Genomic DNA, 27086 nt, shown 5'->3' with positions numbered 1-27086 from the left:
GGGAAGCTTCAGATAGCAAATTTATTCTAATTCAGCTTCTCCCTACCTAACAATCCATAATAACACAAAGTGCAATTTAACATAAAGGAGACCTTAAAGAGAATTACCGGTCTTCTTGTTGCTTAAGCAAAGCTTCAGTTTTGCTGTGAGATTCAGTTTTCAGGTTTTCCAGCTGTTCTTCCATCTAAACCCAAATAACATGTTTCAGGATGATAATAACTAATTCAACTAGTGAACAGATAATGACACAATGATACTGAATTGTTTCTCAGAAATAATAATGCAAAGTAAACGTGGAAATCTTTTTAATAGAAAGTTGCAATATTCCTGGAACTAATTTCTAATGAATAAAATCTAGATCTAAATGTCCCTTCCGTGACTGTCATTACTTATCTATCGTGCCATAATTATTTCCATCTCCTCACTTGTTCTTGTTAACTTATGATTCCCCTCTCTGGATCTTACACTTTCTCACTTCTGGCTCTATTTTCATAGTTTGTGCACTTTCTCCATCCTTTTATAGATTTCTCTTCTTCCCTGCTTCTACTTCATCCTAATGTCTGCCTTTCTCTCTTAAACTTTCATTGTTTTAATCTACTTACAATATTTTTTACACATCTGAACCATAGAGGTTTACAGCATGGAAACAGGCACTTCAGCCCAACATCCATGCCACCCTTTTTTTTAAACCCCTAAGCTAGTCCCAATTGCCTGCACTGGCATGTATCCCTCTATACCCATTTTATCCATGTAATTGCCAAAATGTTTTTTAAAAGACAAAATTGAAACCACCTCTACTACTACCTCTGACAGCTTGTTCCAGCTACTCACCACCCTCTGTGTGAAAAAATTGCCTCTTTGGACACTTTTGTATCTCTCCTCTCTCACCTTAAACCTCTAGTTTTACCTTTGGGAAAAGATATTGACAATCTAGCTGATCGTTGCCCCTCATTATTTTATAGATCTCTATAAGATCACCCCTCAATCTTCTACACTCCAGAGAAAAAAGACCCATTCTATCCAGCCTCTCCTTATAACTCAAACCATCAAGTCCCGGTAGCATCTCTTCTGCACTCTTTCTAGTGTAATAATCTTTTCTATAATAGGGTGACCAGAACTGTACACAGTATTACACACATTAAAAATCTAATTCATTTATCCAGGTGTAGGAACAGATTCTTGGGAAGAGATCACCCTAACTGAAAGGGAAAGGTAGGTGGATTAGCCATGGTAAATGTGCAGGGTTACGGAGATAGTGCGGAGGGGAGGGCCTGGGTGGGGTGCTTTTCTGGAGAGTTGGTGCAGACTCGATGGGCTGAATGGCCTCTTTTTGCACTTTAGGGATTCTATGTTCTATGAATGCTTGTGTGAAACTTGGGTTGGTAGAGAGCATGTGTTGAAAGAGCATCTATGTCTGACTTGTGCTTGGAGAAAGGAACTGGAGCTCTGAGGAAGACAGAAGCCAGAATTTTACCACCCCTCCCGCCATGGGAATCGGAGCAGGCGAGGGGCAGAACATGGAAAGTTCCATTGACCTCGGATGGGATTTTAATGTTTGGGACGAGCGAGGTCATAAAATCCCGCCCAGAATTTTGATGAATTTTGTGGTTGAACATGATGCCATATGTACTAAGTGGGCTACCTATTAAATCCCTGAGATCTATCTTCCTTGCATCTGCTCTTTCGAGTGCAATTTATAGTTTATACTGACTACAATTTGTCTGTTAGTTCATATTTAATTTATGTTAACTTTCGTTTCAGTGCTAAAGCAAAAGTTATAAAAGATGAGGTAGTGTGCTTGGGTTTTTTTGCTGTGGAAGTTGGATAAATTTGGTTCTTGTGGGTTTGTTAATTTCCACAGAGATCATAACACAAGTTTTCTCTTCTCCACAGAACTGAAAGGTCTCTTATCAAAGTTATGAGTGGCATCCTGTGAGATTGTGAGAGAGGTAAATTACTTCTGCTCATCCTTCTTCACCCGTGTGCAGCCTTCAGCATGCCTAACAATATCAACCTCCCCTAACACCTCTCAACAGGTGCTGAGACTGCACTTGGCTATTTCGATTCTCATTTATCAAATCATTATCAGGTTATCACCTGCAGTGTCTTCTCTTCCTATCTTCTTACTACCATACAACTACCTGTGGTTCAAGAATCTATCCTTGGCTCAATCTTAATTCTCATCTGCATGCTGCCCTATGATAACACCTCACCACTATCCCTCCCAATTTCTCCACTGCTGCTAAATTATCAGACTGCTTGTTGTGCATCAGTACTAGATAAGCAGCAGAATTGTCCACTTAAATATTCGGAACACCGCTAAGTTGAACATAAGAACATAAGAAATAGGAGCAGGAGTAGGCCATCTAGCCCTTCGAGCCTGCCCCGCCATTCAATAAGATCATGGCTGATCTGTCTTGGCTCAGCTCCACATTCCCGCCCTCTCCCCATAACCCTTAATTCCCTCGCTTATCAAAAACCCATCAACACGCGTCTTAAAAATATTTAGCGAGGTAGCCTCCACCACTTCAACTGGCAGAGAATTCCAGAGATTCACCACCCTTTGAGTGAAGAAGTTCCTCCTCAACTCCGTTCTAAACCGCCCCCCCTTTATCTTGAGGCTGTGCCCCCTAGTCCTACTATCCTTTCTGAGCAGGAAGAGTCTCTCCACCTCTATCCTATCCATCCCATTCATCATCTTATACGTCTCAATGAGATCTCCCCTCATTCTTCTAAACTCTAATGAGTACAAGCCTAATTTATTCAGCCTCTCCTCATAGCTCAACCCCCTCAACTCCGGCATCAGCCTAGTAAACCTCCCCTGCACTCCCTCCAAGGCCAAAATATCCTTGCATAAGTACGGCGCCCAAAACTGCACACAGTACTCCAGCTGCAGCCTCACCAATGCCCTATACAGCCGCAGCAAGACCTCCCTACTTTTACATTCAATCCCCCTCGCGATGAAGGCCAGCATCCCATTCGCCTTCCTGACCACCTGCTGCACCTGCAAACTGGGTTTTTGCGACTCATGCACAAGGACCCCGAGGTCCCTCTGCACCGTCGCCTGCTGCAGTTTTTCTCCACGTAAGTAATAATCCTTCCTACCATTATTCCTACCAAAGTGGACCACTTCGCACTTGCCAACATTAAATTCCATTTGCCATTTCCTGGCCCATTCGCCCAGCCTATCTAGATCCTTCTGTAGACTCTCCCCACCCTCCGCACAATTTGCCTTTCCACCAATTTTGTTGTCATCAGCAAATTTCGACACCCTACACTCGGTTCCCTCCTCCAGATCATCTATATAAATGGTAAATAGCTGAGGCCCCAGCACCGAACCCTGGGGCACTCCACTAGTCACCATCCGCCAATCCGAATAGCACCCATTGACCCCCACTCTCTGCCTCCTATTTGACAACCAGTCCTCTATCCACGCTAACACCCTACCCCCAACTCCATGCCCCCTTACACCTTCTGCAATAACCTCTTGTGAGGTACCTTGTCAAATGCCTTCTGAAAATCCAGAAAGACCACATCCACCGGCTCTCCTCTATCCACCGCCCTAGACACATCCTCATAGAACTCCAGTAAATTTGTCAGACACGACTTCCCTTTAATGAAACCGTGCTGCGTCTGCTCTATCAAGCAGTTCCCCTCAAAATGCCTCGCTATTTCCTCCTTGATGACGGATTCTAACATTTTACCTACAACAGACATTAAACTAACAGGCCTATAATTCCCCGCCTTTTGCCTGGCACCCTTCTTAAACAACGGCGTAACATTAGCCGTTTTCCAATCTTCCGGCACTTCCCCGGAATCCAGCGACGTCTGGAAAATAACCACCAAGGCATCCACTATCAGCTCCGCCATTTCTTTCAGGGCCCTTGGATGCATTCCATCCGGTCCTGGGGACTTGTCCACAATCAGCCCCTCCAGTCTGTCGAGCACCACCTCTCTAGTAACAGTAATGTCATTAAGACCCTCCAGTCCTACCACCTTTCCATCTCTAACATCCGGCAAATTATTCACGTCCTCCTCCGTGAAGACCGAAACAAAAAAGTTATTCAAGCCCTCAGCCATTTCCCCATCCCCTACCACTAAGTCCCCCTTCTCATCCTCTAAGGGGCCAACGTTCACCCGAGCCAGCCTCTTCCTTTTTATATATTTATAAAAACTCTTGCTATCCTTTTTTATATTTGTTGCTTTAAGGATCCCGTGAAATTAGTTTAAATGGTCTCAATGCAAGATTTGCCTGCATCTACTCTAGAAGCCATACCAATATTTGGTACTAATTAGCAAGCTCACTCAGAGGGCTCTGTTCCAAATCCCAGTCCCAAGCTATCAGCTCCATTTCTGTCCTCAACAAACTGCTTGCAGCTGAACTAGTTTGTTCACAAAATTCGGCCCCAAGATACGCATCCAACTACATATTCACACTCCCACTAAGATTGCTCGTTTCCACTTTTGTAACATCGTCCAGCTTTGACCCATCTTAGTTCATCTGCTGCTGAAATCTTCATCTGTGACTTTGCTACTTCTAGACTTGACAACTCCAAGCATCCCCAGTGAGGTTCCCACACTCTGTAAACCCGAGGCCAATTCTCTGCTGACCATGTTCTTACAAAGACAATGCATGTGAACCTGTTGACCCCAGTTAAGCAATGCCTTGGTTTTAAAATTTTCACCTTTGTTTTAATTCATCCCTTTCTTTTTAATCTCATTCGGCCTTATAACCAGAGGTCAGTGTGAAGTGTCTAACTTGTTGCTGACCATAAAACCTGAGCCACTGCCTTCGTCAAACAGGTAGTTCCATTGACCTTGAACATTGACAGGTGCATTTTTGAGAAGGAGGGAAAATTAAGATGAGCAGAGACGTTCAGAGAGAAGTTTCCAGCGCTTGCAACTAGGTGCACAGCTTTGAAAATCTGCATTAGAGGCCAGAACAAGACACAAAAATCTCAGAGGGATCAATGATGGAGGGGGCAAGAGATTTGAAAAGGCGAATGGAAATGAGTGGAATAGCAAAATGAGGACTTGAGCTTGAGCATTTTCAATTTTTTTTTAATCATTCAAATAATCTGGGTTTTGCTGGCTAGGCCAGCATTTATTGCTAATCCATATTGCTCTTGAGAATATGGTGGCGAGCTAACTTCTTCATCTGCTGCAGGTATACCCACAGGTGCTCTAGCAAGCCAAGCACTAAGAGTCAACATTACTGTGGATTTGGAGTCACATACAGGCCAAACCATGTAAAGACAGCAGATTTCCTTCCTCAAAAAGGCATTAATGAACAAAATGGGTTTTTACAATGATTTAATGGTCACATTAGACTCTTAATTCCAGAATTTTTATTGAATTCAAATTTCAGAATCTGCCATGACGGGATTCGAACTCAAGTCCTCACAGTATTATCCTGGATTACTGGTCCGGTTATAATACCACTATACCAATACATTGGATTGTCTTCCAGTTTCTTGTGCAGTAGATCTGAGGCCAACTGCAGTGAGAATGGGACAATATGAGGAATAGCAGTGAGACAGGCCGATAGCCAGATGGAAAGTTAGGAAGAAATCTGGCTGAGGCCTGAAATCTGGCAGTCAACCACTGTGAAAATGACAATGGGACAAAAATGAGTCAAGTCTGAGGCAGCATCTGATCAAGCCCTAACTAAAAGAATTTCATTACTCCCTGGCAGAGATACATTTGTAGTCATGTGGTTGGTAGGTAGTAATTGGAAATTGTCACATAGACACACAGGTGCATGCATATCAATTCTTGTTAAAGTAAGGCTGTATAAACAAATAGAAATACTTCAACTCGTACTCAGACTGATATTAATAGAACAACTATGTGGCAATGTGCCATAAGCTCAACAGTGTCACAAACTTGATAAATGGAATGCGCTGAAGTAAATGATGTCAGCTGTGTCTGCTATGGGAAACTATATTTATCAGAAACTATATCTGTCTCAGTATCCTTAGGCAGGGGTAATGGAAAGTCAGCAAGGATTCCCAGACCCACAAAACACTGTGCCAGAAAATACATGCAAAACACCAGACTATCATTTCAAAAATATAAAAAAATCAGCTTTACCTGTGTCAGGATTAAGGCTAATTCTATATTCTAGTTCTATTATGTTTTTGGAACAACAAAATAATGATAAGTTAATTCAGAAAATGATGGATTTCAAATTTGGCAAAATATCAAAAGTATATATTTTCCTCAGAAAATGATCAGATGTGAAAATGCATTTCCATACCACTAACTCAGAGGTGTCCTCCTTGTTTGCTTTGCATATGATTCTTCAGATAATAATATTTCTCACTGATAACTTAATATTAGTTTGTTGTCTCATGCTTCACTTGGACAGCTTCTAGGCATCATGCATTTATACTGAGCCTCAGACATTCCAAGGAACTTCACATAGGCACGAGGAAAATATGGATATCAAAGCAAAAGCAGACATTATCAGGGAAGACCAAAAAGGATACAAGGGTACTGGGAGCCAATATAGGTCAATGACAATGGGGCTGAGGAGTTGAAGCATGGAATAGGAAATGAAGGGATCAAGGGAATTATAGTAGCTCTTGTCTGTGTAAATGTAGAAACTGTTCCCATGCCTGCGGATGTCAACAACAAGGAGCCACATTTTTGAGGCAAGTGAATGAGCTAAAGATAAATCCTTGAGAATGTCTAGCGAAATTGGCGCATCACAGGAAAACTAGCCATTGCTGAAGATGCTCCAGTCACAGTGGGAATGATAAAAGTAGAAAGAATGTATTGAAGTTGTACAGTGTTAGATAGGAGGATGGTGTGGCCAATTGTGTCACCGGTTGCAGCGATATGGAAATGAGTGAGAAAGAATAATGCACGGTGAATACAGTAACAGTGACTTTGATTGGAGTTGATTCAGTGCTCTGGTATGGCAGAACTGGATTGGAGAGATTCAAACAAGAGGCTGTCAGAAAGAAGGACATAGATATTGAAATAATAAGGACTGTAGAAAAATGGAAATTTGAAGCTCTGCAAAACACCAAAAAAACGCTGGAAATACATTTCAGGTCTGGCAACATATATGGAGAGAGAAGCAAGTTAGCATTTCAGGTTGATGAATTTTCATCTTTTTGAAATGTGGGCAGGTACTTCCATGGACTCGGGGTCAGAAGTGGATTTTTTGGGGAATGCAATGATAGCATTTCTTAAGGCAAGAGCCCAATGCTCAAGGGAGGGGAATCACTTATTCATGGATATTTGTGATCAGCACTTCAGAAGGACTGGGTTAAGGGAGCACGAGGTAAGTCTCATTGAAAAGAGATGCTCAGAGAGGGCATAATGAGAGATCAGAGGGAAACATGACAGGAATCAGAGAAACATGAGACGTGTTTAAGAGTTTGACCCGGAAAAAGAAGGCAGCAGTAAGTAGTTGAATAAATAGGCTTCTTGAACCCCTTGTACTAGGGGTACTAGGGTGGAGGAGGCAGGAGAAGCAGAAGCCCCTGGATAAGTCTGCAATAGTGGGTGGTTTTGGCAGAGGGAGATGAGATCCGATAATAGATGGCTCAAACAATCGTGCACTAGATGAGTTTGTCTACACTGCTCAGACTTGAAGCAGCGAAGCTATACTGGGAAAATTAATTAGATGGGTGAGTTTTTGCTGGGGATGAGATCATCAAATGTGTTTGAGTAAACAGTATCCCAGAAATATCCAAGTTCCATCAGAAATCTTTAGAAAACAATGGTCAGAACTCTACCACAAGCTTTGGGACACTGACATTGAGACTAAATGGGAGTCCTGAGCCCACATTTCCAGCAATGGGGTCTGCTCAGCAATTTTACTGCTCTTTGAGACATGTAGCAGAATTTTACCTCTTTGCCTGCCCAAGGCTCCTAAGATCCCACCTGAGAATGCTGTTCTGCGAGCCCCGCCCACCTCGATTCTGGGGCGGTCGTGCCGGTAAAATTCCAGCAATTCCAGCTCCAATGCCCTTGTGGATAGCCACTCCATGAAACTAGCAGCCCCTCCACCCAGCAGGGTACCTACCACCATGGCCTCAACAAAAGATCCTAATGGTGTCTAATTAAATATTTAAATTGGCTACCTGCCTCTATTTGGCACACAGCCTCTTTGCCTGCAGTCCTGTCCCTGGGAAATTTTCCTGATGGCAGCACTGCATCAGAAAACTGTCACAACATGGTATCCACCATTTTCTTGGCAACGCCCCGCAATCCCACAGGGTGGCAGGGTGGCACAGGTGGCACTGCTGGGATCCAGGTTCAATTCCAGCCTTGTGCAACTGTGTAGAGTTTGCATATTTTTCCCATGTCTGCATGGGTTTCCTCCAGGTGTTCAAGTTTCCTCCCACAGTCCAAACATGTGCAGGGTAGATGGATTGGTCATGCTAAACTGTCCCTTAGTGTCCCAGGAAGTCTAGGTTAGGGGGATTAGTGGGGTAAATATGTAGGTTAAGAGTTAGGGTCTGGGTTTGATGCTCTGACAGAGAGTCAGCGTAGACTTGATGGGTTGAATGGCCTGCTTCTGCACTGTAGAGATTCTATGATTCTATGAATACTGCCCAGTGTGCGCAACATCCCTCAGCCCCCACCCAAAGCCCAGGAAATTTCCACCCAGTGAAACATGTCAATCACTTACTGGACCAAGTCTTTCTTTGAGGTAGCAAATATCAGCATCCATGTCTCTCAGGATTTTATCCACTGTTGTGCCCATTTTCTGGACAAGAAGGTTGCAGATATTCTCATGTTCATATATTTTCTTGCCAGTGCGCTCTTCATAATTCATCAATGCTTGACGGATTTCATTAAGCACAGTATCATAGACATGTACTTTTTTCCTCAGTTGCTCAATCTGAATGTTGGCATCTCGAACAGTCTCATCTTGCATATGATTAACTGTTTCAAGGTCTTGCACTGTGTTGTGCAGCTTGCATATCAATTCTCCTTGGTCCTGACTTTCTTTAAATCTGAAATAGAACAAAAATTCACTGATTTCAGCCACCACTCTTGCAAGGTTCCATTAATTCTTGGACTTTTTACAGCTCTGTTTAAATACTTTTAAATCAATCCAGGCCAAAATAGAACAATTTTTACATTAAAGTAGAAAAATCCAACTGGGAATAATACAGAAGTAATTAAGAATGAGAAAAAATAATAGCCGGCATACTTGTCCATTGTCACCATTGCATAAAATCTGGTGAGCTATCACAGTAGCAGCACCTTTTGAGATGCCAGCAAGTTTTAGTTCTGGAATAGCATGTTAATGCATTGAGACTCCAGAGGTGATGAGGGCAAGATGGAGAACAGATAGACCACAATTATTTTAAAAAAGATTTATCTTACTGAATAAAATATACCACCTGGTATGCTGCTAAGCCACACAAGGAATCTTCCATTTGGAATCCCTAGTCTCTCCCTAATTAGCTGATTTAAAGCTACTTTGCTTCAGTCTTCTACCACTGGCCTAAGTAACTTTGTGTAAAGATGAAGCAGGGAGGGCCGGGGTTAAATAGGAATCAGTCAGATTTCCCAAAGCTGATAATTTCCACTGTATATGTGTGTGAATTTCAGGGGAAGATGGAAAATGCTATTCCATGTTGGCACTCACAGTTGCCATAAGGAATGGTTAATTGGACAAGAAAACAGAGCGTCAGGTATGGGAGAAAGTGCACCTTGACAGATAGTTAGTGTCTTCAAGAGAAATGGTTGAAAATTGGACAGAGTTCTTTTTAAAAAGGAACAACTGTTTATATAAACTCAGGGTTGCTTTGTGTTCCTTTGAATTTAACTGTTGTGGCACCCTCCAGATCAGAGAGAAAAATATGATAAGAAGTTTATTTGCTCACAAGGCATCTACAAAAAACATAACCAGGGCTGCAGATGGTTGGAAACGTGAAGCTACAGTCTGCTCAGATTGTTCACATTTAAGACCACAGTTGTTGTATGATATGGAAAATACTGGGGGTGAAATTTTCCCATAATTTGTCAGAGTGCCAGGCTCTAACTAAATCAAGATGTGTATCTCTCCAGTTGTATAGTCGAATATTCAGACCAGATCTTTACCACGCTACTAAAAAAAAAATCGGGAGTGTGGTTTACACTGTCCCTCCAGTCGGCCACAGAGGCTGGAACGCCATCTTTAAAGGGTGCCCGTATCAGCACTGAGGCACCAGTGCTAACCACTGTGCTGCCATGCCACCCTGTAACTGAATTTGTCAAAACATCCCACCTCCACGTTGAAAAATTAATAATATTAATTGAGTAGGAGGTTACAGTGAACAAAAATGAGAGGGAATTTAAATAAGTCTAAAAATATGTTCACCAGATTTCCCGACAGTAAATCAGGTCAGTACTTGCCTGAGGTCCATCAAGTTATCTCTTTCAGTTTGCAATTCCTGTAATTTACTCTGCAAATCTATCACAGACTGTCTCATATTAAACTTTGGCTGTTCATGATATTGAACATTCTGAAAAGAGGGAGGAAAATGTATAAGATGTTTAGCAAAATTAAGCTTCAATTTATTGTCATAACAATAATTCATTTTAGGTCCATTGTCATTAAAAAATTATACATATATGAATACTAACAATGAAAAGAAAGCAAATTACCTTATCACAGAACTTTAAGTAAAATCTGTGATAAAACTATTTCAGTACATTAAAATGATTAGACAATGAGTTCCTTCATAAGTGCATTTCATCATCTATTCACCAAACTCCTGTTAAAAGTTCTTATGGAAAAGAGCACACACAAGTTCAGGGACCATTTTTGTCCTGCACCTAAGGGATTGCAGCCTTTTCTCTGAATACACCCAACAGAAATAATGAGATAAGGAGTGATTCTCATTGTTCAAGAAACTCCTAACTTTCATCAAAATTCTTCAAGGACAGCATTACTTTCATTCATTTTCTGTGAAGAAAAATCTGCAAAGAAATTTAAATGTACTTTGAGCTAAGAAAATGCAGTGATCACAACTTCTTTAAATTCTGCCGATTTCAGAAACCTTGCCGATTTGTCGCGCACTAAATTTCAAATTGGGGCATGCTAAATGAAAATTAAATTTACAGAAATATGAGAATGATTTTCACAGCACAACACAGAATTTCAAGTATTCTTCATCTGCACCCAAAGACCCATCAATGATCAAAGAATCATTGTTCTTTTTAATATTTGCCAAGGTTAGAAATATATTTGATTTATCCATATCTTGTGTATTATCCCTGTACTATGGAATTTTGTCATAAATACTTGTCAAAATAGTATGTTATTTTAGATATGCAATCCCAGCACATTATCGCAGTGATTGCTGAGACATTTGCCTTAAAAGGCCACATGAGCCAGCATTTTGGATCAAAATAATATCTTAAAATGTGGTGGGTATTGAAGAAGGTGAATACAGCAGTTATGAACTCCAACAGTTATAGTATTTTCCCCATCTCTGAATCATTAGCATCCTCCTTCACTTCCTTAAAGACATCAAAGTGTTACAGGTAAAGGCAGGTCTCTGGTACCTCAACCAATTAGTTATTTTCATGTACGAGCCAGATGAGTGGCAGAAGACCATTCAATCATGGGGTAAGTGGATCTCACATCCACATTTGATCCTATTCAGACCCCACATTTATAATAACAATACTCTGTTTCTGTTCTGAAAGAGAGTCATAAGAACTCAAAACTTTAACTCTGTTTCTCTCTCTCTCTACCAATCCTGCCCAACCTGCTGAGTTTTTCCAGCATTTTCTTTTTTTTTCTTCAGATTTCTAGCACCCGCAGTATTTTGCTTTTATCTCAGTTTTAGTCTGCTTGAACAGTGTTCATTGATTGGTTTAAGGGCACGTCTATCATGTCTATTGGTGGATTTATTTATTGGACATTGCCTGATGCATTTGGAGGCACATGGGGCATGCAGCGGACTGGAACACTTCATGCATGTGCAGCTGCCAATGGTGACCGTAGCATGGGCTGGTTAATGGGGGGAAAAAACAGCAGCGTAAAGGGAGCCCAATAAGAAAGTTACTCTCATTGGAGAGATCATAACGAGGCATGTATAATGAGGCTTGGCTGTTCGGGAGCCAAGGCATTATTACTTTTGTTGAGACAGCTGCCTTATAGTGAGATGACTTTTTTTTTAAACATTGTGGAATGTAATGAATGAATAACTTTTTAAAGTTTTTTTGTTAAGCACACCCTGCTGCCACTATAGGATTCATTGGTCTATACAGTATATAAGTGAGTCAATTGGTATCGAAGTGCAGAGATTGGCATGGGGGCATAAGGGACCACGAGGATGAGTGAGGCTGTAACTTGACATAAGGAGCGTGAGAGGTCATGGGGGAATGGGTGGAGTGCTACAGCTCGGCACTGGGCCATGAGGGTGGTATAGATGGGGCATGGGGAGTGTGAGGGATATGAGAGCTGAGGGCTGGAGGACCTTTGTGTTTTATTTTAACTGGGAAAATTCCGACAAAGTTTGGTTGCCACATCAAATGGCTCAGCAAATAATAATAAATAAAGTTTACAACAAACATATGAATGTCATGGAAATGAGAAGATGCAGGTATCGTTTCTACAATTTCTCCAAAAGCAAGTTCGTAAACATGACCAGGAAAGGGAATGCAATATTCAAAAAAAAATCTCTGGGTATAGTTGTACAAGATACTTACTGGTGCTCAGTTCAACAGTAGGACTGACTCCTGAGCGACATCTACCCATACTCTCAAGCATGAAATGGAGAGGTAGAGGACAAAAAGATATATTTTCAAATAATTTGCTTTTCATAAAGAATTTCTCTTCGCTTGATCACTTATATAAATTGTTTACCTCACTTGCACAGTCATCCATTGGCTTCTCCACACATGGTAATCCAGAAGACGGGACATTCTTTCTGGATATAACCAAATCCAAATCATATCTCGTAGTCTGTGGCGATTTGTTACGAGAGGTTTTTGAGTTAGAAGCCTGAAATAATGAGCTATGAAATGGAGATCGCACCTTTGGGAAGGCTGCTGCAAAAGAACCTGAAAAATCAGTTTAAAAACAAATAATTGTTTGGCAGTATAGAATTTGCATATTTCTGAAAAAAAGACATTGTCATAATGATGTGACTTGTGCATAAATGATATTCATCTGCAATTTCACTGGTTGACTAAACATATATTCGCTGATTAAAACGGACTTTTAAATGACAAAAAAAGATGCTGGCTAAAGATTGCTGCCACAAGTCACCTGAAGTATGGTACTGCAAGTTAACCAACTTCTGAAAATTCCACTGTGAACTGTAAATCAGACATGCCAAGACACTCTATGGAATTTCAGACCTAAGAATGTCAAAAACTACTTCAAAGGAATTTACTGAAAAAATATATCGGACCTAAAATTTACATTCCCATAAGACTAGCTCTTCAGCAGAGACAGAAAGTCTGCTGGAAGGTTGGTTATCTGGAGGTATATCTTCCTATCACATTAAACTGAAAAATGATACATTCAGGGGATTGACTGCTGGGCCATTACAGAATCTACTTACCCCCCTCACCATAAAACAAAAGCATTGCCAGTTTCGACATCATATAAGCAAAACTTTGGGAAATAAATATGGGGAGTGTTCTTGTGACTGAGGTAACCATTTTGAAATTCTTTTAACGCAGCATGCAAGTTGAAAACAGTGTTCAGTGTTTTTAGAATAATCTGACTGCAGAGCAAGGTACTCAGATCAAGTGGTTGTTTTTCAAAATTTTGTTAAGTATCTCACTTGGGTTTTGGGGGCGGAAAGCAAATGGAAGCAGGAGAAAATTAATGTTAAACTCAGTTTAGAAAATAAGTAGCAATGTTTTTTGTACTTTAAATATCTCCAAACATTTAACTTGGTATAACTATGAATACTGATGTTTTGATTTTGTTTAGGAAAACTGTTTTGATTTAAACCATGAATCTCGTCCTTTCAGCCTTTTATTAAATATCTGGGTTTTCATTACTGATCACTACTGAGATCATGACAATTGGTGGTCTCATTTGCGATTATAACAAGTGCAAGAGTAAAGCAGTTTTACTTGCGTTATTTAGGGCCTTAGTGAGATCACACCTTAAGTATTGTGTACAGTTTTGGTCTCATTGACCAGAGAAGGATACACCTGCCTGAGAGGGAGTGTACCAAGATTTTCTACACTGGTTTCCGAGATGAGCAGATTGCCCTACAAGGAGAGGTCAAGGTGAATAGCCTATATTCCACTGAACTTAGAAAAATGTGAGGAAATCTCATTGAAACACATGGAGTTTGACAAGTAGATGTTGGGACAATGTTTCTCCTTGTTCCAAAAGTTTAGAATTAGGGATCACAATCTCAGAATAAAGAAAGGGTCAGCCATTTAGCACTGAGATGAGAAATGTCTTCACTCAAAGGATGGTGATATTTTGGAATTCTCTACCCCAGTAGTCTATGGATAATCTGTTGTTGAGTAGATTCAAAACAGAAATCAGCAGAATTTTGGATACAAAGGGAATGAGATGACAATAGAGATACAGTAGGACCCGGAAGTAAAGACAACCAGCCACAATTTTGTTGAATGATTAGGCAAGTTCAAGGTCAAATGGCCTAGTTTTATTCCTATTTCTTAGGTTGTAATGTTGTAACACCATGTTCTGAAAGGGAAACTGAAAAATATAAAATAATGTTTAATGGGTTAATAATCACACAAGTTTAAAAATCACACAGACTGAAAAACAAAGATCTTCTTATAAGAGCCTTCATGGACAGACACCAAAGCCATTAGTCTGGCAAAGCACATAAATCAGACGTCTGTAACTGGAAAATGGGAGTGATCCACAGGTACAAAAATGAGTTGTGCTATGAAGTAGTACATGCTGAATGGATTTTATAATGAAGCAAGTGTAAAGTGATTGTGATTGGTTTATGCTAATTACTTGTAATTGATTTTGAAAATTTTAATTGCCATTATATCTTGGAATACACCACTCTGGTGAACTGTAGCTTCGCAGCATTCTTTCTGTAGCTTGTATTAAAACAGGTGTTTAAGAGAACCCTGTTACTTACCTGGTTACTCGAAGGGTAAAGCTGTGATCAGTTAAAGCCCACAACAAATGCATTTTGAAACCATATGCAAAAGGTGAACACAAAGAAAAATGTGCAGACAGCCATTTGAACGTAGAAGATATGTATAATACAAAAGAGATCGAGGCAAAGCAAGGTGGAAAATTAGAAAAAGTTCCAGACAGCTATAGAAAGAAACAGCTTACATCAATTTTGAAACAAATTCAGTCAAATGAAATATTTTTAGATTCATTCTGATGATATTCGCAAGTGAATTATATTTTAGCTTTCCTTTGACTTCACGATTGGTAAAACCTGTGGTGGTTCAAAAATCTTCCATCATTTGGCAAATAGCACTGTCCTTTTGGGATCAAGATGTGTGACCAGCAGCATAACCAAAGAATAGTTATCATCAGAAATTGGTAGGGTGGTAAAAAAGGCAAGCTGTGCTTCAGCACAGCCTTTACATTTCTTTTTGCATTCTCTACATTACCCAACAATTCATGGTTCAGGTTGTCCAAAGGCATTATCAGGCAGTCACTAATAAGTACAAGGGAAAAGGAAATGTAAAGCCATCTGGGAAAATGGAGGTAAAGAGAGTTGCCTTAATCTATTTCCCCTTGTTCCAAATGTGAACATAATACCCTGGTAAACTTATTACACTCAAGTCATTGGCAACATATTAATAACAGTAGAATAATGATAAGAAGAAATTCTCATTAAACCATGTAAATGAGGGCGGCACGGTAGCTTAGTGGTTAGTACTGCTGCTTCACAGCTCCAGGGACCTGGGTTCGATTCCTGGCTTGGGTCACTGTATGTGTGGTGTTTGCACACTCTCCTTGTGTCTGCATGGGTTTCCTCCTGGTGCTCCAGTTTCCTCCCACAGTCCAAAGATGTGCGGGTTAGGTTGATTGGCCATGCTAAAATTGTCCTGAGATGCGTAGGTTAGAGAGATTAGTGGGTAAATATATAGGGATATGGGTGTAGGGCCTGGGTGGGGTTGTGCTCGGTGCAGACTCAATGGGCTGAATGGCCTCTTTCTGTACTATAGGGTTTCTATGATTTTTTTTCCATGCAGACCAGACTGCAGCTCGAAAACAATGCCCAGTCTGCTGGCCAAGAAACAAGGGGAACAATAAAGTGCTGGAAAAATTCAGCAAGTCTGGCTGCATCTGTGGAGAGAGAGAAATAATATGGAGTCGATTGTGGCTGACTTTTTTTTAGAAATTATAGTTCTGCTTATCTCTCCATGTTGCCAGATCTGAGCTTTTCCTATACTGTATTTTTATCTCCAATTTCCAGCATCCACAGTATTTAGGTTTTATTCAGGGAACAATGAAGACCTGTAAATTCACAGTGTAAAATTCAGGATTGTGGAGGGAAATGTTCAGCTTTTCAACCTGGGCAAGAGATTCTGAAAGCTGGATATAAAAGGTTTACAAAATTATTCAGGAAATTTAAAAAATCTTAAACATTACGTTAAACTGAACTACCCTCACTATTTCATCCACTATGGTTAAGGTTTATGCATTTAACTTGGTTCAGTTCCCACTTATCTCAAAGCAACGAATATAACTCTATCAAAGGATTCTCTCGTTGTCGCTTTATAGTCATTAGTGTCCTTGAAAAATCCATTTTTAACTCATAACTCATCCCCATCAATATGCTGCCCATCAACATTGTCACCTTGCACAGCACACCACCCTAACTCTGCCATTTCTCTCAACCCAACAACCACCACCATGTCATTGGACTTCCTGTCTGATGTGGTTAAATCAATAGTTTCTCCAGCTGGATGAGACGTGCTGTCAAAGTAATCTTAGTGAGTTGCTGCAACGTCTCCTGTAAATTGGATCTACTGAAGCCACACTGTGCCAATTATGGAGGGAGAAAATTATCGAATCCGATGGCAGGACTCTGAATAAGCACGGTTCACTGTTCTGGATAATGTTGAACTCCGATTCTTGTTGCAGCAGCCATCATAGGCACACCAAGATGTGTTTTCAATCATTATTGTAGATATCGGCAAAGCTTTGAGGGGTCAAGAAGTGATGCACTTGTCAGGGTACATAACGTCTGCTTCTATTAACTTGGTTAATCCTTTTAAAATTCAGTTCAAAATGACATAGAAGATTTGGAAAGTGGAAAATTCAGTCATGCAATTAAAGGTCAAGAATGGGTAGTTGCAGTTTGCCTTGCTGCAGATGGTCGTTACATAGCACCTACATCATGCAAGTGGTCCTTGACACTTGTCAGCCTGAGTTTAAATATTGTCCACGTGTTAATGCAGTTCTGCAATGGGCTGTTTCATTGTCACAGAGCTGTGAATGGACCTGAGCACATTGTAATTATCACCAAACAATCCCAATTCTGACATCATAATGAAGGGAAGGTCATCAAAGGGGCAAATTAAGGTGGCTGAGCGGCAAGAGGTGACCAGTGAACTCCTACTCTAACAACTCTCCGACAACAATCACAACTACTTTCTTATAGGTCAGTGACAGCTCCAGTTATTAGAGGAGTTCCAGCTTTATCCATATAAAGTTGAATGCTGATGTTGCGAGCAGTTGCACTCACTCTCATCCCACTCTGCATTTAGCTCTTGCATCAATGCCTGCAATAAGATAATGATGAAGTCTGAAGCTAAATGGAGTCTGCATTGGGAATCAATGAATAGATCTCCGTGAGTAAATGTTGCCTCATAGCACTGTTGGTAGCTTCTTCCATTACTTTGCTGACGATTGGGAGATATGAGATAGGTTAAAACATTTTTTGCAGGTAGGATATACCTGAACAATTTTACACATCATCAAGCACATAAAAGTGTCAGCTGTGTTCAAGCAGCTTGACCCCTGGTGGATTTGGTGGAAGTGGGGATTGGGTAGCATAGATCTGGCTAAGATAAATGGCCACAGTTTACTGAGGAACAATTAAATAAGACCACTGTGGAATTGCAATGCCCCAGCTGATGAAGACAAGCATGCCATTTGCCTTTTTAATTACCTTGGTCACCTGTGTTGCTAATTTTTGGAAACTGTGGACTGCATGTCCAGATCCCTCTGTATGTTAATGGTTCCTAAGTGTTCTGCCATTTACAGTATAATTTATATCTAAATTTGATCATCCAAAATGCATCACCTCGCATTTGTCCCGATTAAACTCCATCTGCCATTTCTGTACGCAAGTCTCCAATCTATCTATATCTTGCTGTATCCTCTGACAACCCCCAGCACTATTAGCAACACCACCAATCTTTGTGTCATCTGCAAACTTACTAATCAGACCACACACATTTTCCTGTAGATCATTTATATATACTACAAACAACCTGTGGAACAGCACTAGCTACATTTTGAAAAGCATCCTTCCATTGCTACCCTGTCTTCTATGACCAAATCAGTTCTGTATCCATCTAGCCAGCCCACTCCAAATCCCATGTGATTTTAGTTTTCGTACCAGTCTGCCATGTGGAACTATGTCAAATGCTTTACTAAAGTCTATTTAAATTATATCCAAAGCCCTTCTGTCAATTATCTTTGTCACCTCTTCAAAAACTCAATCAACTTGGTAAGACGTGACCTTCCCTGTACAACACCATGCTGTCTGTCACTAACTAGTCTATTTTCTTCAAAATGCGCATATATCCTGTCCCTCAGTATCTTCTCCAAAAGCTTCCCTTCCACTGACATCAGGCTCATCAACCTATAATTTCCTGGATTATCCCTGCTCCCTTTGTTAAACAATTTGTAATGCACTACGACCATCACTCATAAGTGCTTTACATCCTCCCTGAAAAGACTTTAACAAGTTAGTTGCTTAAAATTGACTAAGTTATTACAAAAAAGTTTTTGTTTTGCAGTGTAACTCCAGAACAAAATGATCATGATCGAGTGTTGGCAAACAAAGCATTTAGAACCAAACTTATTTTCAATGTGGAGAGAACCAAAGCAGTGGGTAGGGGAAGGGTCAGTCGTTTTAGGCTAGGACACAAAACGTGATGGGTAATTGATTTGATTGGATTTATTATTGTCACAAGTATTAGTATACAGTGAAAAGTATTGTTCCTTGCGCGTTAAACAGACAAAGCATTCTACACATAAAGAAGGAAAGGAGAGGGTGCAGAATGTAGTGTTATAGTGATAGCTAGGGTGTAGAGAAAGATCAACTTAATGCAAGGTAGGTCCATTCAAAAGTATGATGGCAGCAGGGAAGAAGCTGTTCTTGAATCAGTTAGTATGTGTCATAGAATCAAGCTTTTGATTCTTTTTCCCTGCAGAAGAAGGTGGAAGAAGATATGTTTGGGGTGGGTGGGATCCTTTTTTATGCTGGCTGCTTTTCCGAGGCAGCGGGAAGTATAAACAGTCAATGGATGGGAGGCTGGTTTGTGTAATGGACTGGACTGGACCCTTCGTAGTTTTTTTGCAGTCTTCAGCAGAGCAGGAGTCAAACCAAGCTGTGATACAACCAGAAAGAATGCTTTCTATGGTGCATCTGTAAAGGTTGGTGAGAGTCATAGTGGATATGCCAAATTTTCTGAACCTCTTGAGAAGGTAGAGGCATTATTGGGCTTTCTTAACTATAGTATTAGTGTGGAAGGACCAGGACACAGGTTGTTGGTGACCTGGACACCTGGGAGCTTGAAGCTCTCAACCATTTCCACTTAATCCCCATTGATGTAAACAGGGGGCATGTCCTCCACTATGGTTCCTGAAGTTGATGACTACTTTCTTCATTTTGTTGACATTGAGGGAGAGATTATTATTGTTGCACCAGTTCACCAGATTTTCTGTCTCTTTCCTATATTTCATCTCATCATTGTTTGAGATCCAACCCACTACAGTGGTGTCATCAGCAAACTTGAAGATCGAATTGAAAAGGAGTTTGGCAACGCAGTCAGGGGTGTATAAGGAATATAGCAAGGGGCTGAGGACACAGCCTTGTAGGGCACCGATGTTGAGGGTGATCATGGAGGAGGTAATGTCGCCTATCCTTACTGATTGTGGTCTCTGGGTCTACGATCCAGTCGCAGAGGGAGGAACCGAGCCCCAAGCTACAGAGTTTGGAGATGAGTTTTGTAGGAATAATAGTGTTGAAGGCTGAATTGAGGTCAGTAAATAGGAGTCTGACATAGGTGCCTATGTTATCTTAGTGTTCCAGGGTTGAATGCAGGATCAGGCAGTTGGTGTTTGCTGTGGACCTGTTGCAGCGGTAGGCAAACTGTAGTGGATCCAGACAGTCTGGGAGGTCGGAATTAATTTGTGCCATGACTAACTTTTCAAAGCACTTCATAATGATGGATGTCAGGGCCACCGGACAATAGTCATTAAGACACACTTCTCTTTGATACTGGGATGATTGTCATTTTTTTAAAAGCAGATAGGGAGCTCAGACTGTGTAAAGAGAGGTTAGAGATGTCTGTGAATATCCCCACCAGCTGGTCCGCACAGGATCTGAGAGATCGTCTGGGTACCCCATCCAGGCCGGTTGCTTCATGTGGATTGACTTTCAAGAAAGCTGCTCTGACATCTGCGATGGTGACCTTGGAAATGGGTTTGGCCGAGGCTTCTGGGGTGGAGGGCATGCTCTTGTTGACATCTTGCTCAAAACGAGCAGAGAATGTGTTGAGCTTATTGGGGAGGGGTGCATTGATGGAAATAGCAATGACTCAAATTTTGAATAAATTTGAGACTTTGATCTAACAATATCTAAAGATTGAAATAAATGCAAGAAATTGTAACCCTACATTTCCAAAGTGGAGACCGTGGCATAAAGTTTTATTTTCCATTGTAGCATATTGAAAGAAAGGATTTTCTGCACATTCTCAACATTTCAAACAATGACCATCCAGTGTCCCTTAAGATGCCTCTTTTGAAAGCTGTCTTATCCATCAGGAAAATGTGGGGATAATTGACCCCAAATACACATGTCTAAAATTTATGGTAATTGTACTATGCATCAAGACATCATCTCCACATTGTAGTACATGGTCCTATACTTACGGTCTGTTTTTGACGTGTCGTTGGGGCTAGTTGAGAACTCATCATGACTACAATTTCTACCCTCATTTAAATTCCAGTTGAATTTTTCCATTGTTAATTTGGTAGCAAGTTCTACCTCTTCCTGAAGTATCTTTGTTTCTTTTGTCTGTCTTTCTAATTCTTTCCTATAGATAGGAACACAAAAATAGGGTATAAGGTGTTTTGTCACTGATGCTGGAAAATGTTCTACTAGCCAACAGTAACATCCATCATCTCAGCCATCACAAAAGAAAATCAGCCAATGATAAATTGCATCTGCTGCGCTCATTATAAATAAGTCAGCAATGTTTTTGCTAAAGATTAGTCTTGTCCCTATTGCAAGTCTCAACAATCAGATCTTTGCTCAATTCTACTTCCTACACACTCCATAAAACACATGCAGCAGTGAAAATACAATACTTTATTATATTCATCCAATATAACTTCCTTTTTTTTTAAGTAACAAGGTGAATATGTTTTGAGATCTTCTTCATAGATCTTGAAAAAGTCACAAGAATTATAACTAAGGGTCAGAATTTGTTAAAAAACAACTTTTCAACAACGCAAAGTTATTAAAGTGCAAATCAGCCAGCAACAGTGAGGAAGAAATAACACATGAATTGTGAATCCTCAAGTTGCTGGTTAATTTGCAAAGCTCTGTGATTAGCTGTAAGAAAAGGTATCTTATGCTTAACCTTCCTATGAGTTATATGAAGTTGCTGCATTTGCACATTAATTGTCCATTAAATTCACTAAATTTTGCCAAAGTTTAATAATGTTCAGTGTAAGTATCCTTTTAACATAACTTGATTTCCAGTCAAACTCTCTTGCCAAGTAAACTATTATAAGAATGTAATCTTATTCCTTCAGGCTGTTGTCAAATACAATTTTAAAAATTCTAAACTTCCCTTTGCCTCTTTTTTCCTCTCTCCCTGAATCCAATCTTTCTTTCCCTCTCTTTATTTCTTTTTCTGCACCTAATTTGACAATGAATTCAATCACTCTCATATCCACTTTTCTCTCTTTATTTCTCAATCTTTAATTTCATTGATTAATGAGATACAGCATTTGTCCCATTTTTCTCCAAGCTCCCAGATGCACTAATGCCCTTGCCACACCAATATTGTTTGCAGTTTCAAAAGCTTTCGGGGTAACATCTTCTAAAGTTAAACTTGCTGCACCAAATCTAACTTTATGGGACATAGCTCCAGCAAAATCTGATCAATTAACTGACTAAGTTTAAGTCAGCACTGCTGACTTTGAACCTAAATTTTAAAAACGTTAAATTAATGAAAGTAATGGAGTCTTTAGCCTCACTCACTGTCTGAAGGTGATTTAACTCTGAGCAGATCTTCCAATCTCATATCCTCTCCATCATGAAGACCACTAAGTTCCGCCTCCAACTTTGTCTGCCTCTACCTCTGCCTCAGTCCATTAACTGCCAAAACCGTCATCTGTAGATTTCCAACCACTAGAGTCAACTATACAAATGCTTTCCTGCTATCTGTCTATCTTCCATAAACACAGTTGCCGATAACCCAACTTGCACTAAATTCTGTTCACCTCAAACCCAAATTCACTAATCTACAGTGGCACCCAGTCTTCCAACAATTCCAATTTAAAATACTTATCCTTGTGTTTAAATTACTTTGTAGCCTCCATATCTCAGTAGCCTCCTCCAACCCAAAAATTCTATGAGTACTTTGCAATCTGAGATTTCTGGCCTTTTCTGTATCCCTACTCCCTCCACCTTGCTACTGACAATCTTGCCTTCAGCAGTACAAGTCCCATGAGCTGGTATTCCCTCCTTAAAGCTCTCTATCTCTTGCTCTTTCTCAAACCTACTTCTTTGAACAAGCTTTTTCTTTTGGAGGCCAGATAAATGTACATTATTGTCGTTGTTTAACATATTGTAGTCTTCAGGCCACTATAGTCTACTCTGACTAGAATCAGTGATTCTTTCAGTTAAACTGATGTTCACATTCATAAACTGCCCTGCACACCTGTGATAAAAAGAGGAGTGTTGGAGGAAAGAAAGTTAGTTCCATTAAAATCTTAAGTTTTAATGTACTGGCAGACCGGTTTCATTACACTTCCTGCTTTTGAAAAGGACTAAGTGCTCAATCAAGTTCTGTTGTCAAGCTTGTCACAAATTTATTAGTTGAGGAGGATGGGGAAAAGAAACTAACTATATGATCAGAAAAGTTATGATTTAAGAAAGAAATTATTATGTTACTGAATTAATGTTTAGTAACCAAAATATTACCAGCAAGAACAATTCAGAAACTTGTAGTATTTAATGTTTCTGTGAAAAGGATGAATACTAAGGAATAGGTGTGTCTACGACAGATTCTCAGAATTAGTGTTTAGGGACAAAGCACTGACTGATGCAAACTGCTACAATATAATCTCGCTCACACTCTATCTTCACAGAAAAAGGGGCCGAGGAATACAATGGTCTCTAACTTAAAGATATGGTCAACTATATCAATTTAAAACAAGAAAAATCAGAACGTTTTAATCTCTGTTTAATCTTCCATCTAAATGGCAAAATGTGACCAGTGATTGTGATCTTCTGCACCATACCTGTGCCTCACTGGCAGGGATGGAGAAAATTGCAACAATATTCAGTATGTTTGAAAATTGTGTCAAATGCATCAGAAAATACCTTCCTTGGAATTTAAAACCTAAACTTATGTAAAGAGTGAAAGAGTGACTCGTTGGGCAAAATCTTGTTGAGGCGATAGAGGGTCTCATCTGTCAGCTAGGGTGCTGGTGAGAGACCTGCGTTGCTTCTTGTCAGGAAGGCTCGCTGAACCACAAGCCAACCAAGCGAAGCCAGCAACAGGCCATTTCTCTGAATCCAGGCCCCGGTACAAGAAGTCTCACCCACCACAGGTGGCAGCTCTTGTGCTCAGCAGTGCTACTGGGGGAGACCGTGGCTACTGCCAGAAGGATAGACACCAGAGTTCCAGGACGCTGAAGAACTGTAAAATGAGTGCCATTTTACAGTGTGCGCGCAGAATCTTCCATATTCTAATTTGTGGTAAGTAATGTGCTGGGGGAGGGGGTCATAGGAAGGTGGGCTTGGTGGTGGTGGTAGTGGGGGGGAGGAGGGTTGGTAGCAAGGGCAGGGAGATGACTCTCAGCGGGTTCTGTTTTCCTGATGTCCAGTACCTCAATCAGGCATTGAATGCCTTTGATGTCTCCATCCCATTCCCCACAACCTGCTAAGAGGTGAGAAGCTGGCTGCATAGTATTAGCTGCCATGCACACCACAAGGTGACGGACCTGTCTGCAGCTGGGCTAATATTAGTGGTGGCTAGATGAGGTCCTTAAGTGATCATTAATTGGTCACTTAAGGACCTCCATTGGTGGTGACAAGATTCAGGACCGTCACCATCCCACATAAGTAAATACACTTTCTTCCTCTGCAAATCCCCCACCCCTTCCTCCCTCCAAGCTCACCACCAGAGAGCAGAAAAGTCTGCCCCTTGATTTAGTATTCCTGGTGAGGAGTGCATCTTGGGAAATTGTGAAATGTCAAATGTGATTTTTTGCCATTAACTTTAATGGATTAAAAAAAAATCACAGATTGCCCAACCACTGTTTCTCAAGTTGTAAGTCCCTACGGAGTGCCATTTTACAGTGTGTGCACTGAATCTTCCATATTCTAATTTGTGATAAGGTTGTTAAATGTATGAAATTAATTTCTCCTAAGCTTTCCTTCTTTGGATGAGAACAAGGAGTCTTAGTAGTGTTGTAGAGCAGAAGGATCAGGAGTCTTAGTAGTGTTGTAGAGCAGAAGGATCTTGGGGTCCGGGTCCACAGGACTCTTAAATCGGCCTCACAGGCGGAGGATGTGGTCAAGAAGGCATATGGTGTACTGGCCTTCATTAATCGAGGGATTGAGTTTAGGAATCGGGAGGTAATGCTGCAACTTTATAGGACCCTTGTCAGGCCTCATTTGGAGTACTGTGCGCAGTTCTGGTCGCCTCACTATAGGAAGGACGTAGAAGCTATTGAAAGGGTACAGAGGAGATTTACAAGGATGTTGCCTGGACTGGGAGGCATGCCTTATGAAGTAGGTTGAGGGAGCTGGGACTCTTTTCCCTGGAGAGACGTAGGTTGAGAGGCGACCTGATAGAAGTTTATAAAATGTTGAGTGGAATAGATAGGGTGGATTCTCAGAGGCTATTTCCCCGGGTTGAAATGGTCGCTACAAGAGGACACAGCTTGAAGGTGCGGGGAGGCAAGTACAGAAGTGATGTTAGGGGTAAGTTTTTCACTCAGAGGGTGGTGAGTGAATGGAATTGGCTGCCGTCAGTGGTGGTGAAGGCGAACTCGCTGGGGTCTTTTAAAAGACTTCTGGATGAGTGTATGGAATTTAATGGGATTGGGGGTTATAGATAGGTCTATAGATTGGTAGGTGTTGATGTGATCGGCGCAACTCGTGGGCCGAAGGGCCTGTTTGTGCTGTAATGTTCTATTAACAAGTAACGCACTATCTGCAGCACATTCAGTTGAGTATCACATCAGCAGAGAGACGTCAACCAAACATGCACTTAATAACTCTACCTGAAACTAACCTCAATTCCTCTAAGTTTTTGCTCGGTCTTCTGCTATCAGAAATATCTGAAAAAGAAAATGTATTATTCAAAATATTTTCATTTTAAGACCATGAGAATCATAACTACAATTAATCAAATTAAGAAGTTGAAAATATCAGTGTTTTCTTAAATCCCTGAATGAATTATTAAGAAAACTCTTGTGTGGAACTGCCAAAGACATTCTTGATTCAAGACATGGGACAAAGAATTGGCATCTGTGTCACAGTCCTTTGCAACAAGGACATGAACATTGGATGAGTGTAATTTTCTTTACAATAGCCCAGTAGCCGATTGTAATTTTCTTTACAATAGCTCAGTAGCCAGAGATATGCTATTATTAAACTGGGCATCACGATATGTGTCTCAAATCTAAAGCACAGGGACAGGCCATTGAGCCCAATTGGTCTATGCTGATATTTATGCTCCACATGAGCGCACTCCCAGCCTAATTTCAATTAATTTAATTTCATCATCAATCCAATCTCTCCCTCAACAAAACAAAGGAAATTGCCATTGGCTTCAAGGAGCATAGGGGAGAACATGCCCCTGCTATATCAATGGGGATGAAGTAGAAAAAGTCAACAGCTTCATGTTTTTAGGTGTCTAGATCACCAACAACCTCTCCTGGTCCCCCTCCATGCTGACATTATAGTTAAGAAAGCCCACCAACGTCTCTACTTTCACAAACGACCAAGGAAATTTGGCATATCAGCTACGATTCTCACCAATCTTTACAGATGCACAATAGAAAGCATTCTTTCTGGTTGTATCACTGCTTGGTATGGATCCTGCTCTGTTCAACGCGCAAGAAACTACAGAAGATCGTTAATGTAGCCCAATCCATCACTCAAACCAGCCACCTATCCAATAACTCTATTTATACTTCCCACTGCCTTGGGAATTATGCAGCCAGCATAATTAAGGCCTCCACATACCCCAAGACATATTCTCTTCCACCTTTTTCCATCAGGAAAAAGATACAAAAGTCTGAGGTCACATACCAACCGACTCAAGAACAGCCTCTTCCTTCCTGCCATCAGACTTCTGAATGGACCTACCGTGCATTAAGTTGATCTTTCTCTACACACTAGCTATGACTGTAACACTACATGCTGCACTCTCTCCTTTCCTTCTCTATGAACATTATGCTTTCTCTGTACAGCGTGCAAGAAACAATACTTTTTCACTGTATACTAATACATGTGAAATAATAAAGCAAATTAATTCTGGCCCCATCAGCCTTTGAGGTGCCCTCATTATTCTGAAATGAAAATATCACACACGACTTTCTGTATCTATGACTGTGACCCCAGACATAAAGAACTGAGTCAGAAACTGTCAAGAGTTATCTCAACTGATGTAATAGGCTAGATTAACAGAGAAACTGTCTGTATTGTTTC

At 40.6% G+C, this 27086-nt stretch overlaps 1 protein-coding gene and 1 long non-coding RNA gene across 5 annotated transcripts in view; one reads left to right on the top strand and one right to left on the bottom strand.

Moving 5' to 3' along the window:
• Window positions 1-27086, bottom strand: part of LOC145344011 (coiled-coil domain-containing protein 158-like) — a 134477-nt gene that overhangs the window by 87000 nt on the left and 20391 nt on the right. For all 4 annotated transcript variants that reach the window (XR_013886827.1, XM_080190675.1, XM_080190685.1 and 1 more), the window contains exons 3-8: window positions 25666-25711; window positions 21059-21222; window positions 12833-13029; window positions 10369-10478; window positions 8651-8978; window positions 108-184 (exon numbers count right to left, since the gene is read on the bottom strand). Coding sequence is in view for 3 of the 4 variants with exons in the window: in XM_080190675.1 (XP_080046801.1) it covers window positions 108-184; window positions 8651-8978; window positions 10369-10478; window positions 12833-13029; window positions 21059-21222; window positions 25666-25711 (922 nt within the window). In the remaining variant the exon portion in view is untranslated. The remainder of the gene's footprint in view (window positions 1-107; window positions 185-8650; window positions 8979-10368; window positions 10479-12832; window positions 13030-21058; window positions 21223-25665; window positions 25712-27086) is intronic.
• The window catches only part of LOC145344020 (uncharacterized), a 45678-nt gene continuing 32771 nt past the window's right edge, over window positions 14180-27086 (top strand). The window contains exon 1 of the long non-coding RNA XR_013886828.1: window positions 14180-14834. This is a non-coding gene — a long non-coding RNA (uncharacterized LOC145344020). The remainder of the gene's footprint in view (window positions 14835-27086) is intronic.

The sequence above is a fragment of the Carcharhinus amblyrhynchos genome, chromosome 1 (genome assembly GCF_965287045.1).
Source record: "Carcharhinus amblyrhynchos chromosome 1, sCarAmb.v2.hapA, whole genome shotgun sequence".
Classification (NCBI taxonomy): Eukaryota; Metazoa; Chordata; class Chondrichthyes; order Carcharhiniformes; family Carcharhinidae; genus Carcharhinus; species Carcharhinus amblyrhynchos.
Note: the sequence above shows the minus strand (reverse complement) of the source record. Positions and strands in the feature narration are given on the sequence as shown.